Raw genomic sequence first — 20,585 nt, forward strand, 5'->3', positions numbered from 1 at the left:
AGGAAAAATCACGCCCTCCGAAGACAGCGCCACTCTGCCTTTAACAAACCCGCCGCGGCCTTCCCGCCTCGCCCCGGGGCGCGCACTTCCGGCCGCAGGGGCGCTCGGGAGTTCGCCCCGCGAGCCTCCACCAACCAAAGACTCCGCCTCGCCGGTGCGAGTGCGCGCGCGCACATTTGTGCGCAGGTTCGAATCTCAGCCGCTTCGTGGTTGCTCCTCAGCGTCCGGCCACACCTCGGCGGTCGCGAGGGCAGCGTGCGCGGGCTGGGCCACACCGGCCGCCCCGCCCCCTCCGCCCTCTGCACCTTCCAGCCGCAGCCTCGCCCGGACTCGGTCCTCGCCCTTCCTAGCGCGCTGCGCGCTCCGCCCTCGCCCTCCGCCCCCACAGCTATCGGCGCTCGGCCTCCCGCGCCTGGCGGGCTCCGCCCGAGCCTTCGGGGCCCATGGCCAAGCGGCGTGCGGCCGAGCCCCTGACGTTCCACGTGCCTTGGAAGCGGCTCCTGCTCTGCGACTTTCCTGAGGAGCCGCCGCGGCCACCGCTCTGGATCCCGCCGCCGCCGGGGGCCTCGCATCCCGAGCAGCCCCTCGGCGTCCCGGAGCTGCCCCGAAAGCGTAAAATCGACGCAGGGGGTATGACTGAGCCTTTGGTTTCGCCCAGCAAGCGCCGCGACGGCGGGGACACTGGCGCTCCGGACGGCGCGGAGCGTGAGGGCCGCGGCCTGGAGACTGGCGAGCCGCCGCTGCTGCAGCCGCCCGTGCGGCCCCGGGGGCCGGGGGAGGAGCCCCGGGGCGTTCGGCCCCCGAGAGGCGGTGGCGACGACGGGGCGGAGCGCGCAGAGTCCCTGCGGGGAGACTGGGGGGCCGCACCGCACCAGGTAGGGGTTGGCGGTGGGCTGGGCGCTCCGGCGGGGGACGGGGGGCGGGGCCCGGGGTGAGGGGAAAAAGGGTCATACTTTCCCGGGCACTGCGCGTCCCGGGAAGGAACCGATCGTTCCCCTCTAGACTCATGTTCGTCACGACGCCCCAAAAGATGAAAAGCCGGGATCCTCGCCGCAAGAATGAACACCGACCCCCCATCCCAGGCAGCACACCAGGGGCCCCAGAGCCCACCTTTGGCAGCGTTTTGGGAGAGTCCGACGAGCTGAGAGCACTAAGCTAAAGTCTGGGGAGACAGACCATTGGGTGAGGTAGTAGGCGTGGCCTTGCACCTTCAGCATCTGTGCTGTCCAAGAGGGAAGCAGGGGCGTGGGTCATGACAGACTGTAGAACTTTGGGAAGATGTTGACCGTGAACCGCAATAAGTTAAGCTCAACGACAAACGTCAGAGAAAGATGTATTGCGTCTTCCTTGGTTTAACGATGATTTTTTTTCTGGAATTCGTGATCGATTTCTTTCTAAAGAGGGTGACGAATGTGGTAGCCACCAGTTGGACATCCTTTAGGCATGTTACAGCTCTTTTGGTTGAGAGGAAGGGCCTCCGTATATTGGGAAAAGGCAGTCTTAAATCGGATCCTATGAAAAAGGATCGTTGTTGAGAATTAATTTGGTTCTTAAGATCAGCCGTCTGTATGAGGATCTTTGGAGAGTTCCTCTTCCTTGGGAAATGAGCCTGCCCTGTCTCTGCACATAAGATCTGTCTAGATCTGTGCTATTCAGTGTGGCAGCCACTAGCTATGTGACACAACACCTAAAATGGGACTAGTTCAAATTGAGATGTGCTCAAAGTAAAATACACACTAGATTTCGAAGATCTCAAAAAATTGTATATTGAATACACGTTGAAATAATCTGGAGATATTGGATTGAATAAATTATATTAAAATTCATTTCAGTTATTTCTTTTACTTTTTTAATATGGCCATCAGAAAATTTCGAATTACGTTTGTGGCTGGCATTTTGTATTTATTGGGCAGCGTTGGTCTAATCTTTGGAATTCAAGCTGCGATTTGGCAGTTCTGGGTTGAACCAGGAGCTTTGGGGGTGGAAGAGCCAAATGTAGAGCCCAGACTTCACCAAATTCTCTTCAATTACTCCATCATAGCATCCACCCCACATTTTTCATTGTCTCAAGTATCTTATGCAGAATTTATCAGACACCTTGCCAATAAAATACAGTAGTTGGGAAAGATCTTTTTCTGTGGTCATGAAAAATTATCCTTTAGATATAATCATTATGATGAGCATTTCTGGATGAAACTATAAATTGTAAATGTTTCTACCCCCAGTTTTCTTGGAATTTAGAAAACATGATCCTTATTTAGATTTTTTTTTCTTCAGACTGCTTTTAGATAGCACTTATGTTTTGAAAGTAGAATAAAGAATTAGAATTTCCAATTAAATCATGTCACACCAGTGTGCAAAACCTGAAAAAACAAAAATCCAGAGTGACAGCCATCCAGACCTATTTGGTATGGAGATAAGTACTGTGTAGTTTGAAAACTTGGCCATTTTTGGTACCGGACCCATACTTAGGCTTGTCTTTGCTACCAGAATATACTGACTGCAGTATGCCACAAATTGATAAGAGGGACATGGAAATGGCAGGTAAGCAAAGGAATTTTTTAGTAAACTGACACAGACATTTGCTTAGAATCTCCTAGACACACCTGTGTCTTCTTCCACAGCAGTGACCACATCTGACAGCTCTCTGCTTCTTGTAGTCACTACAAGCCTGTGACAGGGAACAAGCTTGGCTCTAGGGGTTCCTTCTTCATCAAGACTAGTCCCCTGTTCTCTTTTGGCAAAAGCCCAGGAACCCTCATGTTCCTTTCTTTTGTTCTGTTCCTTGAGCTGCTTCTTTGTGCAAACTTAATTTTCTCCAGCTTTCCTCTTTCTTTCCTGCCACCAAAGATGCATGGTTTTTGTTTTAAGGGTCTTACAGCCAAGGGGAAAATAGGATATAGCAAAAACATGTAGAAGTTAAAAAGCTTTTTCACTTCATGAAGCAAATGTCTTCCTGGTTCCTGTTTTGCTCAGAATAGAGCTTAAGTCCCTACCCGTACCCTTGGGATCTCATTTGGGAAGAATTTCCTCAAATATGTCCTTTCTATATTGAAGATGCAATCTAGGCAGAATCGTGATACCTATTTTTCTGTTCTAGAACCTCAGAATATTTGAGCTGTTTCAGGTTGTTTGTTTTTTTTGCGGTACACGGGCCTCTTACTGTTGTGGCCTCCCTCGTTGTGGAGCACAGGCTCCGGATGCATAGGCTCAGCGGCCATGGCTCATGGGCCCAGCCGCTCCGTGGCATGTGGGATCTTCCCAGACCGGGGCATGAACCCGTGTCCCCTGCATCGGCAGGCGGACTCAACCACTGTGCCACCAGGGAAGCCCCTCAGGTGTTTTTTTTAACCGGAGAACTAAAATAAAACCAGGTATTACTTCAATAAATATTCATGTATTTTCTCATGTTAGTGTCACTTTAGTGTCACTTTATGCAGATTGAGTAATCTGTCAGTGCTGACCCTTGCTGTTAAATACTTTAAATAGAAAGGAAGCAGAAATGTTGTGATTTTGATTCATAGTGATATTGGTTCGTAGGCTTCTTGGGATATAATAACTAGCTATATTGGGCATTTATAGTGCTAAACTGTAATTTGCACAAGAGCCTTTCTGCTTTTTACCAATGATGAAAGAGACCTAGGTCAAGATCAGAGTTAATGGGTGGAGGAGTTATCATGCAAGCACAGGTCTGTCTGGTGGCAAAGTCTGTGCTCTTAGCTACTAGGTTATACTGACCTCATTAAGGATCTTTTCTGGTTTGTTCTTATAAGTAGATCATTTGAACAATAGTTTTTATTTTCCCAAAAGGCAGAGAAATAGGTCCTTGTTTTTAACCCTATTACTTATTAAAATGAAGTTTTTCTTGGCATCCTTTGAGTTATTACATTTTTATCCCAGTGTTAAGGAATTCCAAAGAGACTCTTAATTTTCTAAGCCTTAGTGTCTAAGGCAGTGAATAAACTTATTGAGAAGACCTGTGCTCCCCATTTAATTAACTAGCCACATGTGGCTATTGAGCATTGAAATGGGCCTAGTCTGAATAGTGCTGGAAGTGTAAAATACCTGGCAGATTTTGAAAACTTTTAGTTAGACAAAAAGAATGTAAAATATCTCAATTTTTAAAAATATTGACTGCATGTTGAAATGATAGTATTTTGGCTTTATTAGGTCAAGTAAAATTTTAAGATTAATTTCGCCTGTTTTTTTTTTACTTTTTTTTTTAGCTGAAGTTACTAGAAAATTTTAAATTACATATGTGGCTTTCATTATATTTCTGTTGGTTAGTGCTGCTATAGCAAGTATGAACCTAAAGTACAAAGACAATTTAGTAGACTAAATATAGATATATAGATATCCATCTGGGAAAGGTGTTAACCTTCAAAACGGTCACTTTGGAAGCCTATATGTAATTGCAATGCCACTTCCTTTGCACAAAGTATTTTAATTTTGTGCCAGTTTTGAACTTCATTGGAATATCAACTTCACTTCATAGTTACTTGAAACAATTTTATAGCCTTTTACAGTAAGCTGTTGAATTTTGAAGGGGCCAGCATTCACTTGGATTTATCAGTTTTGGTATCTTGAGTCATGTCTTGTACAAAATGGTATCTTTAATAAAATGATCAGTTTAAGATTTTCTTGTTATTTACCATGTTTTTATTCTAATGCTTTTTAGAAGGTTGTCAAAATATTTTAGCCTACATCAAGTCAATCCCTTAAAATACCAAACATCAGGAAAAAGACCAAAAGTAAATTTTAAGATGTGTGCATGTGTTTTTTAAATAAATTGTTTTCCTCACTGAAAGGTAAAAAACTTTAAGACTATCTTCAGGCATTATTTTTTTGGTTGAAAAATGGAAGAAAATTCTGGGAAGAGAAGCTCTTGGAGGAAATTCTTTTAAATTTAAACTACTCACAGGAAATACTTTCACCAATTCATGAATATGAAAATGCAGAGTTGACTGAGTCCATGAAGTACTTTGATTAGGCAGAATTAAAAATATATATTTGTTGAAGATGCAAAGTTAAAGACTGCAAAATCTTAACGTGAGTTTGCTTTTAAAACAGAAAAAAATTTGTTTCGTGAAACAACTTAATTTTTTCTAGACCATTGATGTACTTTCACCTCTCTCTTCTTTTCACTAAAGCTCAATGAAGAATTTTGGCAGTATAACACCTTCCAGTACTGGAGGAATCCTTTACCACCTATTGATCTGGCAGACATTGAAGATGTAAGTGAAGACAACCTGACAGAAACAACACTTCAGGACAAGAATGAAGTTGTTGAGATCGATATGGAGTCCTGACAGAAGGAGCTGAAGAAGTGGGTTTTTCTGAATTTGAGGAGACATCTCTAAGTGAATTTATGTATTCTTAAGGAAAAGAGTTATTTTCCGTACTTGATGTGATATCATTCCCAAACCTGAAAAATGAGGAAAAGTTGTTTTAAAGATAAATGCCTGCAGTCACTACTATACCTCCCAATAGGGATTTGTCAAGGATATAGTGCAGTTATAGGAGAAGTATTTTATGTATGCATTCTTAAGAAAAATTTATGTTTAGGTTCTAAATTTGAAGATATCTTATAAAAAGGAATTGTGACAGTTTTAGAAATAGATGGGAAACATTCAGATATTCCTCTTGTTGCACCAAAAAGTTAATTTGTGGTACATGAAATAAATATTGTTTTATAATAACTTATTAATAAAATGCTTTCTAATACATTTCATCGACTCTTCTTCGTTGAACAAATAGCTGACTTAAACATCTGTGCAAACTTAAAATGTGGGGGATTCTTTCTGAAACCTGGTATTGTTTTAAAAGAGCTTTCTAAATGTACAGTAGTGAAAATTTTAATTTGGGTAGGATGTTTGCATAACTTCCAGTATTTAACGTTTGTTAAACTTGACTTTGGGCAATCAAAGATCGGTAAAGAACAAAGAGAAATGAGTAGGTGCTTCCCCCTTTTCCCAGGATAAGAGGCAAGAAATTTATCATATTTATTTTATTTTTTTAATTTCTTGGTTTTGAATTGCTTTGAGGGCATGCTCTTTATTGCTTATTATTTTAGACTTGTACTTGTCAACACTGACAACACTTCAAATGAGCCCCACTCTTGAGAGATTCTCATATAATAGTTCTGAGGTGGGCTTTGGGTGTAGCTATTTTTTTTTTTTTTTTTTTTTTTTTTTTTTTTTTTGCGGTACGCGGGCCTCTCACTGCTGTGGCCTCTCCCGTTGCGGAGCACAGGCTCTGGACGTGCAGGCTTAGCGGCCACGGCTCACAGGCCCAGCCGCTCCGCGGCATGTGGGATCTTCCCGGACCCAGGCACAAACCCGTGTCCCCTGCATCGGCAGGCGGACTCTCAACCACTGTGCCACCAGGGAAGCCCGTGGTGTAGCTATTTTTTTAAGCACCAATCTTCCTTCCACCCATTCCTCAAATGAGCAGGCCAGTTCAAGAACCACTAGACTAGTGATTGTTTTTCCTGTTTAAAGGAGATAACTAACTTGAGCTGAAGCACTGCCTCCTTCGTTAGCTTTGTTTTTATTTTGCTCTGTTGATGGCTTTGTTACAACTGAATTATTGTGTCATTATTACAGTTTCATTGTTAAAGTAAGCAATTTGTGTTTAAGTTAGTAACTAAGTTACTAATAACTTAGTAATTAAGTTAACTTTTGTATTGCATTCAGAATGTTGGTTTTGTAATTGACTAACTCATCCTGCTTGTATATTTTTTGTTGTTGTTAATGACATTAGATCCAAAATTTAGGAAAGATGATAAATGCCAGTGAGAGAGAGAGAACCACCAATGTTTTGTGTGTACTGTAGGATTTAAGTATGGGTTGACATTAATAAGAATATTCTAGAACAGAAGACAAACTGTATAATTAAGGTTTGAAGTCAGACTGTTCAAAGTCTTGGCCTGCCACTTCTACCTGTGTAACATTAAGCAAGTTATTTTTCATCTCTAAGCTCCAGATGCCTCACTGGTAAAATGAGAAACAATAAATAGTATCTACCTCAGACTATGTTTATTGTCAAGCAGTATACTAAGTACCTGCATCATCTTGTTTAATTCTCATAATGATCTTATGGGTACAAAAAACATAATTGGAATAAATGTGCTTCCTATAGTTGCACTTCATTCCACTTTAAATTGCTACTAGAAGTTTAAGAGTTGGGATTGAAGAAATAGCAAAGAAAGCAGGCAGACGGGGGGAAGAAGCAGTTAAAGTACTGTGGAAAGGATAAACTTTCTTCCTTCTTTCTCTTTGACCTGAGGGTAGGAAGGTGTCCATTTTTTATTTTTGGAAGATGTCTATTTTTGTGCACTGTTCTTCCTAGTGGCCTGAACAGTGCCTGCCACATAGTAGTCAGTCAATAAATATTGCATGAACAAATGAATGGGTTTTCCTATTTGTTGATGGGAGGGTCATGCCAGCAATTTTAGACCATTTCCTGAAGATGAATATAGAAAAGGTTTGTTACAGAGATCCAGTAGTAAAACATTGGAAATGTGCTAACTTTATTATATTTATTGTATAGTAACGTAAGGACTAAGACATGTCCCCCAAATGAACAATAGGAGGTGGTTACTTTGACAAGTTTCATCGGACACCACATTGCAGTGTCTGAGTGAAGGAGATCCAAAGAGTAGCTTGGATGACTTTTTCAAGCGTGTGTCAAAAAACATCAAAACCATAAGGTAGGACTTCCCTGGTGGCACAGTGGTTAAGAATCTGCCTGCCAGTGCAGGGGACACGGGTTTGATCCCTGGTCCAGGAAGATCCCACATGCCATAGAGCAACTAAGCCTGTGTGCCATAACTACTAAGCCTGCACTCTAGAGCCTGCGAGTCATAACTACTGAGCCCGTGTGCCGCAACTACTGAAGCCCACGGCCTAGAGCCTGAGCTCTGCAACAAGAGAAGCCACTGCAATGAGAAGCCTGCACACTGCAATGAAGAGTAGCCCCTGCTTGCCGCAACTACAAAAAGCCCACGCGCGCAGCAACGAAGACCCAACGCAGCCAAAAATATATTAAATAAATAAAACAAAAACAAAAAAAATAAAGATTCAGGGAAAACACGTGCTGTTAATATGTTAAAAGATTTAATATTTTTATGTAGGTGTATATATAAGTACAATGTAAACATTTACACATATATGTTAAATATGTATAATATACACATGCAGGGTGTGTGTGTGTGTGTGTATGTATACGTATATATACAGAGAGTTGAAATAATTTTGTCCTTTAAAAAAATGTTGTTAATTTAGTAAGCCTCAGGTAACTTGGCAAAATTGCATTGTGGATAAATTGAGATGGAAATTAAAAAGTAGGTTTTTCTTTTTCTTTTTTTTTTAACTTGTATGCCCTTCACCCAGATTCCCTATTGTAATATCTTACATTATCACAGTATGATTATGAACATGAGGAAATTAGCATCAATATAATTCTGTTATACTTTGATGAGGACATGGAAAGAGTGACTTCAGACAACTCTAAAGAATATATGTCAAAAACCTAAAAAAAAGGAAGGTTCAGATTTCACCATTGTCTTATTAACATCCCTTTTCTGTCTTATTAACATCCCTTTTCTGTCTTATTAACATCCCTTTTCTGCCTCAAGATTCAATCCATGTCATATATTTAGTTGTACCTCCTTAGTCCTCTTTAAACAATTCCTCAGAATTTCTTTGCCTTTCATGATCTTGATACTTTTTGACGAGTATTCTGGTTAGTTATTTTATCAGATGGCACTCAATTTCTGTTTGTCTGTTACTTCCCATAATTATGCATTTTTAATAAGAACTCTATAGAAGTGATGTAACCTCAGTGCATCATACCAGGAGGCATGGGATGTCAATTTGTCTCTTTATTGGTGATTGTAACTGATTACTTGGTCAAGGGGGTATCTGCCAGGTTTGTCTCTTGTAAATTTACAATTTTCTCCTTTGTAATTAATAATTATCTTTTGGAAAGATACTTCGAAACTATATAAATTTCTCATTCTGCCCACAAATTTTACAATCTTGATGATTCTTGCCTGAAATACTTATTTCTCTGGTATCTGTCAAATGGTAATTTTCTATTTCCATCATCCCTAGTATATTTATTTATTGGAATTCTACTGTAAGGGAAGAGCTTTCCTTTCATCCTCATTTCTATATTCAATTGTTTATATCAGTATAGACTAATGAGTATATATTTTATTCTATGAGTTATAATCTGTTACTATCATTATTTTGTTGCACAAATCCTAGGTTTAGCCATTGGGAGTCCCTTCAAGTTGGCTCTTGTGCCTTCCTCTTTTTAAATGTATTTTATTATTGTGTGAATACTGGTTAATATTGGCAGTGCACTTTTGCATTTACAAGGTCTCTGGATGGAAATCAGTGCCAGCTGTGGCAACTCTGTTACTCAGTAAACAGTTTGAGCCTTGGTATCCTCCTCAGAAAATGGGGACACTAATACTTCCCTCAGAGGAGCAGAGTTGGGGTGAAATGATATGGTGGCTGTGGGGAAACCATAGTGGGCACTAAATACATATCTCTCTTCTTTTACAGTACTTGAAATGCATGTATTCACTATCTTTCAGATAGGTAGATGGATAGATAGACAGATAGATAACTATTAGTGATCTCTCAATACCTGAAGTTGATTGAGGAAAACACTCTAGGAAGATCAGTTTTCAAGAATTTCAGCTGTTGAATTATCTGGAGTCCACAGACCTAAATAGTAATACCATAACACCTTATATTTGTTGATTGCTGTATCTTGTATTCTAATGATATGACCCTGTGATAGGCAGAGATGGGCCCCAAGATTCCCAGACCCTGTTGTTAACATCCAGTTATTTGATCAAACACTAATTTAGGTACTACTTGAATACCTTTGCAAATATAATTAAGGTCTCAAAACAGTTGACCTCAAGATAGAGAGATGAGTTGGTGGGCCTGATCTAATCATACAGGCCCTTTAAATATGGGTGGAGAGGCTAGAGAGAGAGGAGGTCAGAGAGATACAAAGTGTAGGAGGGATTCAATATGAGAGTAATTTTCCTCTGGCTTTGAAGATGGAGGGAGCACATGTGACAAGAACCTGAGAGCAACCACCAGAGGCTGAAGGCCTAAGTCCTGGTGGCAACCCAGAAAGAAAATGGGACCCCAGTCCTACAACCTCAAGGATCAACTCAGCCAACATCCTGAATGAACTTGGAAGTGGATTCTTCCCCAGAACCTGGCTGACACCTTGATTTCAGCTTAATGATACTCTCAACAGAGAATGTTACATGTCAAGCTGGACCTCTGACATTTAGAAGTGAGTTAATAAATTGATAAATTTTGTTCTGTTTTTCTAGGCTGCTTAGTTCGTGGCAATTTATTATGCAGCAATAGACAGCTAATACAGACCCCATCACTTTTTAACACTACCTTAGCTTCTCACACAAGATGTTTGGCACAGATGTTTCTCTTGTAATTTCTCTACCCTAGTCCTGAAATTATTTCTCCAAAAAGCCCTGATTCCTTTATTAGAGAATGGTATTTAGAAATGAAGAGCTCAGTGCAAGATCTGCTCATTGGTATTGGGTATCATTGCTTCTAGGTCCTCTCAGCTGACAGAACAATAAAATGTATTTTGTGTATACAACTAATGTATATCTATATGTATCTGTATATTGTGTCTATATCTGTATATACATATTTTAATTATTTATTTTTATTTTTGGCTGCGTGACTTGTGGGATCTTAGTTCCCCACAAGGGATCGAACCCATGCCCCCTGCAGTGCAACCATGGAGTCCTAGCCACTGGACCGCCAGGGAATTCCTATACATATTTTTAAGCGGATTTTTAAAACATATAAAAATATTTAAAAACACTTGAATTCATACTGATAAACATGACAGGGTTCATTTTATCTTCCCACCTTTCCTTATTTGTAACTCCTTTCTCCAACTGTGAGAAAATGGGGCTTTTTATCCATAGTATATTTATTTACTCAGTCCTCAAATACATATAACATAGTTTGTAAACTGCTAACCCATAGTTCTGTAATAAGTAGGCGGCTAATTAGAGCAAAATATTTGTATACACTTTTCTTTTTGTCTTTATTCTTTGGATATGCAATTAAAATATTGTTTCCCAAACGTACTTCATTTGATTCTATTTTCCCATCCCTCTCTTCAAAGTGGTTATGTTAGTTATTTGTAATATAGTTGGATTCAGTTGTTTCTGTTTTGTTTTGACTTTCCGTCTATGTTCTTTTAAGTTTATAAGTTTGTAAAACATTCACATAGTTCTACAAGTCAGAACTATACAAAAATCTATCATCAGAGAAGTCATTCCTCCTAAATATTTTACCCCACTCTCACTCTCCTCTTTTTCCTACTTTGTCACTTAACCCTGTAAGTAAAAATCTCATTAATTTCTGATTTGTTCTGTTGTTTTTATTTTTATACTAGTGGGCAGGTAGACATGTAATTTCTTCTTTATTTATATATATAATTCATACAAATTTATTATAAAACTATGATTCTAATAAATGAGTAATGGACATGCATTAAACTACAAAAAATAGTTTACAAAAGAAAAAATATACACGAGTATAAAAAATAAGCATTTCTAATCAATTGTGGTCCTAAATTTAAAACAAGATACTATAATATTTTTCTATATAAATTGGCAAAAGTTGCAGATAATGCTTTAGTTTCAGTAACACCTTTCTGAAAAGCAATTTGATGATATGCTTTAAGAGCCTTATTATAATTTGAACTGGTAATTCTATATCTAAAAATTATCCTAAAGAAATAATCAGAAAATTAGATGCACACTTATTATTTGTAGTGTTATTTGTAATAGCAAAATATTAGCAATAAACAAAAAATAGCTTTAAAGAGAATTGATGGATAATTTAAATATGTGTAATAGAGGATAATGAAATCATAAAATAGTGTTATTAAGAATTTTTAATGATATAGAAAAATGCTTAAAAATAAAAAAAGTAGGACTTTAAGAGTTGATCAGGTGGAGTAAACTCAGTACACTCTCTCTTTCCCACTAATTACAACTCAAAACTCTAGCTAAAACACACCTGTGGTCTCTGAAAACTAAATGAAAGCATTACTGGATTGGAAACAGAAGTCAAATTTGGCAAAGCAACTCATACAGCATTAAGTTTTCTGGTTTTATTTCTTACTCTTTTCCCCAGCTTTGAACCAAGAGTGAACACCCAGCAGAAGTGCAGTGGCAGCATGGGCAGCCCAAATTCTGAGAGAAGCTTCACTTTTTGGGTAGAAGACCAGGAAAGGGAGCTGCTTTGAGCAGGAGAGAGAATTCTGGAGATGAGAGAGCTGGGTAAGTGATCCCATAATTCTGTATATAAACTGGCACTAATCCTGGGCTCATCCTTAAGGTACACATGCATGGCACAGATTGAAAGCTATATAGCAAAGGCTTTGAGAACTAAACAACAGTATGAGCTTCTGCCCAGTTTCTTCACTGATGTCTGAGCGATGCATGCATGGGACCGGCACATAGCAGCACAGCCAGGACTTTGAAAACTGAACTGACCTTAGAGCCGTACCCACAGAAGAGACAGAATGTATGGTCTGAACCTAACTGGGCTGAGTGCCTGGTTTAAAAAAAAAAATCAACATCCTCTAGAGGATTTTAAAAAGTCCCAGAAACTTACAACATAATATTCAGGATATGCAAACAATCAAGAAAATGTGATCAATTTACAGGGAAAGGTAATCAACAGATGCCAATTCCAAGATGAGACAGATGTTAGAATATGAAAGTTATTTTTGTATTGAAATATAGTTGATATACAATCAATATTAGTTTCAGGTGTACAGCATAATGATTCAGTATTTTAATAGATTGTACTCCATTAAAAGTTATTAGAAGATAATGGCTATAATTCCCTATGTTATACAATATAGCCTTGTTGCTTATCTGTTTTATACACAGTAGTTTGCATCTTTTAATCCCATACCCCTAATTTTCCCCTCCCCCCTTCCCTTTCCCCTCTGGTAACCACGTTTGTTTTCAATATCTGTGAGTCTGTTTCTGTTTTGATATATATATTCGTTTGTATTATTTTTTAGATTCCACATATAAGTGATAATATAAAGTCTTTCTCTTTCTCTGTCTGACTGATTTCACTAAGCATAATATTCTCTAGGTCCATCCACATTGCTCCAAATAGCAAAATTTCATTCTTTTTTTATACCTGAGTAATATTCCACTGCATATATATACTACATCTTCTTTATCCATTTGTCTGTTAATGGATACTTAGGTTGCTTCCATGTCTTGGCTATTGTAAATAGTGCTGGTACGAACACTGGGGTGCATGTATATTTTTGAATTAGTGTTAATGTTTTTTCTGGATATATTCCCAGGAGTGGAATTGCTGGATCATATGGTAGTTCTATTTTAAATTTTTTGAGGAGCCTCTATATTGTTTTCCATAGTGCCTGCACTAATTTACATTCCCATCAACAGTGGATAAGTGTTCCCTTTTCTTCATATCCTCTCCAATATTTATTATTTGTAGACTTCTTGATGATAGCCATTCTGACACGTGTGAGGTGAAATCTCATTGAGAATTTGATTTGCATTTTCCTGATGATTACCAATGTTGAGCATATTTTCATGTGCCTGTTGGCCATCTGTATGTCTTCTTTGGGAAAATGTCTATTCAGGTCTTCTGCCCGTTCTTTTTGTTTTTTTAACATCTTTATTGGAGTATAATTGCTTTACAATGATGTGTTAGTTTCTGCTTTATAACAAAGTGAATCAGATATACATATGTTCCCATATCTCTTCCCTCTTGCATCTCCCTCCCTCCCACCCTCCCTATCCCACCCCTCTAGGTGGTCACAAACCACCTTCTGCTCATTCTTTGATTGGTGGTTTCTTTTTTTTGTTTCTTAATATTGAGTTGGTGATCTGTTTATATATTTTGGATATTAACCGCTTGCTGGTCATATCAATTGCAATTATTTTCTCCCAGTCAGTAGGCTGTCTTTTCATTTTGCTAATGGTTTCCTTTGCTGTGCAGAAACTTTTACGTTTAATTAGGTTCCATTTGTTTGCTTTTACTTTTGTTTCTTTGGCCTTAGGAGACAGGTCTAAAAAATATTGCTATGATTTATTTCAAAGAGTGTTCTCATCTAGGAGTTTTATGGTTTCAGGTCTTACAATTAGCTCTTTAATCCATTTTGAGTTTATTTTTGTATATAGTGTGAGGAAATATTCGAATCTCATTCTTTTATATGTAGCTCTCCAGTTTTCCCAGCACCACTTATTGAAGAGATTGTCTTTTATCCATTGTATGTTCTTGCCCCCTTGCTCGCAGATTAATTGACCATAAGTGCATGGGTTTATTTCTGGGCTCTCTATTCTGTTCCATTGCTTTATGTGTCAGTTTTTGTGCCAGACCATACTGTTTTGATTACTGTGCTTTGTAGTATAGTCTGAACTCTGGGAGTATGATACCTCCAGATTTGTTCTTTTTTCTCAGGGTTGCTTTGGCAACTTTTGTGGTTCCGTATGGATTATCCATAATTATCCATAGGATTATCTGTTCTAGTTCTATGAAAAATGTCTGTAGATAGCTTTGAGTAGTATGGACATTTTAACAATATTAATTCTTCCAGTCCATGAACATGGCATACATTTCCATTTGTTTGTATCATCTTCAGTTTTCTCCATCAGTATCTTATAGTTTTCAGAGTATAGGTTTTTCACCTCCTTGGTTAAGTTCATTCCTAGTTATTTTATTCTTTTGATAAACAATTTTAAATAGAATTTTTTCTGCTGTCTCTTTCTGATAGTTCATTTGATAGTTCATAGTCATTAGTGTGTAGAAAAGCAACATAGGGACTTCCCAGGTGGGGCAGTGGTTGAGGGTCCGCCTGCCAGTGTGGGGGATGCGGGTTCAATCCCTGGTCTGGGAGGATCCTGCATGCTGCGGAGCGGCTGAGCCCGTGAGCCCTGGCTGCTGGGCCTGCGCTCTGGAGCCCACAGACTGCGACTACTGAGCCCATACATGCCTAGAGCCCATGCTCCATGGCGGGAGAGGCCACCGCAGTGAGAGGTGCACACACAGCAATGAAGAGTAGAGAGGGTCTGCGCATAGCAACGAGGACCCAATGCACCAAAACAAATAAATGAATTAAAAAAAAAAAAGAAAAGCAACATATTTCTGTATATTAATTTTGTATCCTGCAACTTTGCTGAACTCATTTATTAGTTCTAATAATATTGGGATGAAAACAGTTTTTCTTCTTCCCTTCCAATTTGGTTGCCTTTCATTTCTTTTTCTTGTATGATTGCTGTGGCTAGGACTTCCAATACTATATTAAATAAAAGTGGGGAGAGTGGATGTTGCTGTCTTGTTCCTGATTTTAGAGGAAAGGATTTCAGCTTTTCACCATTGAGTATAATGTTAGCTGGGGTTTTTCATAAATGGTGTTTATTATGTTGAGATATATTCCCTCTGTATCCACTTTGATGAGAGTTTTTATCATGAGTGGATGTTGAATTTTGTCAAATGCTTTTTTTGTGTGTCTAGTGAGATGATCATGTGGTTTTTATCCTTTCTTTTGTTAATGTGGTGTATCACATTGATTGATTTGCAGATATTGAACCATCCTTGCATCCCTGGAATAAATCCCATTTGATCATGGTGTGTGATCTTTTTTGTTGGATTTGGTTTGCTAATATTTTGTTGAGTATTTTTTGTTTATATTCATCAAAATATTAGCCTTTGATTTTCCTTTTTTGCAGTGTCATTGTCTGGTTGTGGTATCAGGGTAATGGTGGCCTCATAGAATGAATTTGAGAGTGTTCTGTCCTCTTCAATTTTTTTTTTTTTTGGTATAGTTTGAGAAGGATATGTATTAGTTCTTCTTTTTATATTTGGTAGAATTCTTCTGTGAAGCTGGTCAACCCTGGACTTTTGTTTGCTGGAAGTTTTTTAATTACAAGCTCAATTTCACTATTAGTGATCAAGCAGTTCAAATTGTCTGTTTCTTCTTGATTTAGTCTTGACAGGTTGTATGTTTCTAGAAATATATCCATTTCTTCTCGGCTGTCTAATTTGTTGTCATATAACTGATGGTAGTATCCTCTTAGGATTTTTTGTATCTCTGTGGTATTGGTTGTAATTTCTCCTCTTTCATTTCTTATTTTGTTAATTTGTTCCTCTCTCTTTTATTCTTGGTGAGCCGGGCTAAAGGTTTATCAGTTTTGTTTATCTTTTCAAACACCAGCTCTTGGTTTCATTGATATTTTCTATTGTTTTTTTGGATCTCTATTTTATTTACTTCTCTGATCTTTATTATTTCCTAGCTTCTGCTGACTTTTGGCTTTGCTTTTTCTTCCTTTTCTCATTATTTTAGATGGTAGGTTATGTTTTTTATTTGAGATTTTTTCTTGTTTCTTGGAGAAGGCCTGCATCACTATAAACTTCCCTCTTAGAACTGCTTTTGCTGTATCACATAGATTTGGAGTGTTGTGTTTCCATTTTCATTTGTCTGGAGGTATTTTCTGATGTCCTCTTTGAGTTCTTCATTAAGCATTGGATTTTTAGTAGCATGTTGTTTAGTTTCCATGTGTTTGTTCTTTTCCCATGTCTTTTTATGTAACTGATTTCTAGTTTCATACTGTTGTGTTCAGAAAAAATGTTTGATATAATTTCTGTCCTCTTAAATTTGTTGAGACGTTTTTGTCTACCATTTGATTTCTCCTGGAGAACATTCCATGTGCACTTGAAAACGATGTGTATTCTGCTGTTTTTGGATGTAATGTCCTGTAGCTGTCTATTAAGTCCAACTGGTCTATTGTGTCATTTAAGACCACTGTTTTCTATTTGGCTAATCTGTCCATTGATGTAAGTGGAGTGTTAAAGTCCCCTAATATTATTATATATGTCAGTTTTCCTTTTCTGTCTGTTAGTGTTTGCTTTATATATTTAAGTGCTCCTTTATTGGGTTTAATGTGTTAATGAGTGTAATATCCTCTTTTTGTATTGATCATTATATTATGCCCTTCTTTGTCTTTGGTTTAGACTTTGTTTTAAAGTTTCTTTTGTTTGATATAATTATTGCTACCCCCTCTTTCTTCTCATTTCCATTTGCATGAAATATCTTTTTCTGTCCTCTTACTTTCAGTCTATGTGTGTCTTTAGCCTCAAAGTGATTCTCTTGTAGGCAGCATATTGAAGAGTCTTTTTAAAAATCCAGTCAGCCTCCCCATGTCTTTTGATTCAAGCATTTAGTCCATTGACATTTAAAGCTATTATTGATAAATATGTATTTATTGCCATTTTATTACTTGTTTTCTGGTTGTTTTCGTGGTTCTTCTCTGTTCATTTTTCTTTTTGTTTCCTCCTTTGTGGTTGGTGATGTTCTTCAATAGAGAGCTGTGTTCCTTTCTTTTCAGTTTTCTTTTTCTACTGTAGGTTTTTGATTTGTGATTTACCATGTGGTTCATATATGTTGACCTATAATTATGTCTACTTGTTTTAAACTGGTAGTCATTTAAGTTCAAACACATTCTAAAAGATCTACATTTTTTACCCCCCTCTCTCACATTTTGTGTTTTTGATGTCATATTTTACATCTTCGTGCTTATCCCTTAATTGTTTATTGGAGTTGTAGATGCTTTTTAAATTTTTTGTCTTTTAATCTACATGCTGGCTTAATTAAGTAGTCGATCCTCAGACCTTACTATGTATTTGCTTTTCCTGGTGGGATTTTCCCTATTCCGTAGATTCTTCCTCTTTTCCCCTTAGAGAAGACCCTTCAACATTTACTTTGGAGTAGGGTTAGTATTGATGAACTCTTTTAGTTTTTGGTTGTCAGAGAAGTTCTTTATCTCTCCTTCTATTCTAAATGATAATCTTCCTGGGTAGAGGATCCTAGGTTGCAGGGTTTTACCATTGAGCAGTTTGCGTATATCATGCCATCCCTTCTGGCCTGTGAAGTTTCTGCAGAGAAATCAACTGCTATCCTTATGGGGATTCCCTTGTATATGACTCTTTGTTTTTCTCCTGCAGCCTTTAGAATTCTCTTTATCTTTAATTTTTGCCATTTTAATTATGATATATCTTGGTGTGGGTTGTTTGGGTTAATATTTGAGATCCTCTGTGCTTCCTGGACCTGGATATCTGTTTCCTTCTTCAGGTTTGGGAAGTTTTCAGCCATAATTTCTTCAAATAAATTTTTGATCCCTTTTTCTCTCTCTTCTTCTTCTAGGACCCCTATAATGTGAGTGTTGATATACTTAATGTTATCTCAGAGATATCTTTAATTGCTTTCATTTTTAAAGTTTGTTTTTCTTTTTTCTGTTGTGATTGGGTGATTTCCATTATTGTATCTTCCAGATCACCTATGTGTTCTTCTATACCACTTAGTCTGCTATTCATTCCTTCTAATGTGTTTCAGCTATTTAATTATTCATTTCTGATTGGGTCTTTTTTATATTTTCTAGTTCTTTGTTAAAATATTCACTTTTTGCATTGATTTTTCCCCCTAATTCAGTTAACATCTTTATTACCAATGTTTTGAATTCTTTATCTGGTAAATTATTTATTTCTGTTTCATTATTTATGAGAAAACAAGAGGTGTTTTCTCTTGTTCTTCCAATTGAGAGTAGTTCCTCTGATTTTTCATTTTGCTTAACTTTCTCTGCCTCTAAGAACTTGGGTGAAGTAGTTACCTATTATGGTCTTGAAGGAATGTTCTTATGTGGGAGCATCCCTGTGCAGACTGTATTTGTCAAGTGACTTTGGTGGAAGAGCTGGGTTTGACATGGATGCAAGTCATGTCTGTCCTCAGGGTTTCTTGGCAGCTATCACCTTGGTAGGTTGTGGGGCTAGAGATGGAGGAGCTAGAGCTGGTGCCAGCTGTGAGGCAGGACTTCCTTTCTGCTCAGTGGCTGTCATCACCCTCTTGGGAGCAGGGTCTGATCCCAAGTTGCTGAAGCCTTGAGGGTTGGGCCCAAGCTGACTCTGTTCCTTTTAAGTGTGATTTTTACCCCTTCCTACACTGGAGCCCTTGCCTCAGAGGGGAGTGCAGGTGTGGCCCATGTGCAGACAGAGGTCTGATGTACTGCCTGTGCAGGCATCTGTGGCTCTGCTCAGATGCAGCCTTGGGTGCAAGTCGCCTTTGTCCCTCACAGCTGATCACTGCACCATTGTAGACCGACTCCACATGGCTGGCAGGGCCCATGGACTCTCAGCATGTATCAGGAGGTCAGCTGTGGTAGAGCAGCCACCATCAGAGATCTGTCTTCTGAGGTACTGCTTGAGTAAGCACCAACAGTGGCTGCCGCCACCCTACTCAGGCTCCACCCTGGGACCAGGTCACCCCTGTGTCCCATAGTTGAGTATTTTCCCCGGTTGTGGGCACCCCAGATCCAGTGCTGTGCCATGGCATGGAGTGAATGAGGCTGGAGTGTTCACTCAGCTTGGACTGGGGCACACAACAATGTGGTAATGGGAAACCTGGCAGCCACTAAGCAGACCTCTCTGTGCTCTGCCTCATGAGCAAGCCAGTGCACACATGCTCCTCACAATCAGAGTCCAGTCTTCCCAGGGCCTTTCTGTTTGTCTCAGTCGTCCTCAAACTAGTCCAGGCAGCTGTCTCCTTCACATAGAACCCCAGAATTGGGGCCCCAAATCTGGCTCAAACCACTCACTCGTCAGCGAGGGTATCTGCCCATGTAATTTTCCTTTTTCTTTGAGTCCCCTCCCAGGGACACAGGTCTCAAACAAATCACTTTTCTTCCCCTAGTACCTGTTTATATGTGTATCTTTCTTACAGTCCTGGTTGTACAGGAGTTCTTCTGTCAATTTAAAGTTAGTTTTCAGTGATAACTGTTACACATATAGATATATATTTGATGTGTTCCTGGGGAGAGGTGAGGTCCACGTTCTCCTACTCTGCCATCTTGATCCCTCCCTCCAAATTTTCAATGCTTTTAAAGCAGCTATTAAAACTATGTTCCATAAAGAAAATGAACTTAATGAAAATATAGAATTTCTCAGAAGAGAAATATAAATGGTAAGAAAAGAAAGAAATGTACATTTTAGAAGAGAAAAATAAGATAACTGAAATAGAAGGTTCAGTAAATATGCTAAGGAGCAGAATAGAGATGACAGAGGAAAGAATCAGTGAACTTGAAGATAAATCAATAGAGATTCTCCAGTCTGAAAAACAAGGAGAAAAAAGATTAAAAGAAATTAGCAGAGCCTCTGTGACCTGTATGTATCAAAACACATAATTTATTTGTGTCATCGTAGTCTCAGATATTATGAACAACTTTATTCCTGTAAGTTTCACAGATTTGATGAAATGGACCAAATTATTCAAAGGCATAATCTACCAGGCTCAGTCAAGAGAATATAGGTAACCTGAATAGTCCTATATCTATTTAAAAAAATTAAACTCCTAGTTAATTCTTTAAAACTCCAGACTTAACATGGTTTCACTGGGGAACCTACCAGACAGTTAAGGAAGAAATAATATAATCTCTTTCAGAAAAATAAAAGAGGAGAGGA

The 20,585-nt window shown here is 38.6% G+C and overlaps 1 protein-coding gene across 1 annotated transcript; it reads left to right on the forward strand.

The window, feature by feature from the left end:
- The first annotated feature begins 305 nt into the window (after positions 1-305).
- On the forward strand, positions 306-5,691 carry LOC309824417 (uncharacterized protein C9orf40). Its single transcript, XM_082657299.1, has 2 exons — positions 306-875; positions 5,151-5,691. The coding sequence occupies exons 1-2, from the start codon at positions 444-446 to the stop codon at positions 5,307-5,309; spliced, it is 591 nt and encodes a 196-aa protein (XP_082513425.1). The 5' UTR covers positions 306-443; the 3' UTR covers positions 5,310-5,691.
- Positions 5,692-20,585: the final 14,894 nt, after the last annotated feature.

Source organism: Grampus griseus, assembly GCF_964374135.1.
Source record: "Grampus griseus genome assembly, chromosome: 6".
Taxonomy (NCBI): Eukaryota; Metazoa; Chordata; class Mammalia; order Artiodactyla; family Delphinidae; genus Grampus; species Grampus griseus.

Excerpts from the sequence above, each read along its gene's own strand:
- LOC309824417 (XM_082657299.1), top strand. The coding sequence starts at position 444 with ATGGCCAAGCGGCGTGCGGCCGAGCCCCTGACGTTCCACGTGCCTTGG. Across the intron at positions 876-5,150 it reads GGGGGGCCGCACCGCACCAG|CTCAATGAAGAATTTTGGCA; the intron begins GTAGGGGTTGGC and ends TTTTCACTAAAG.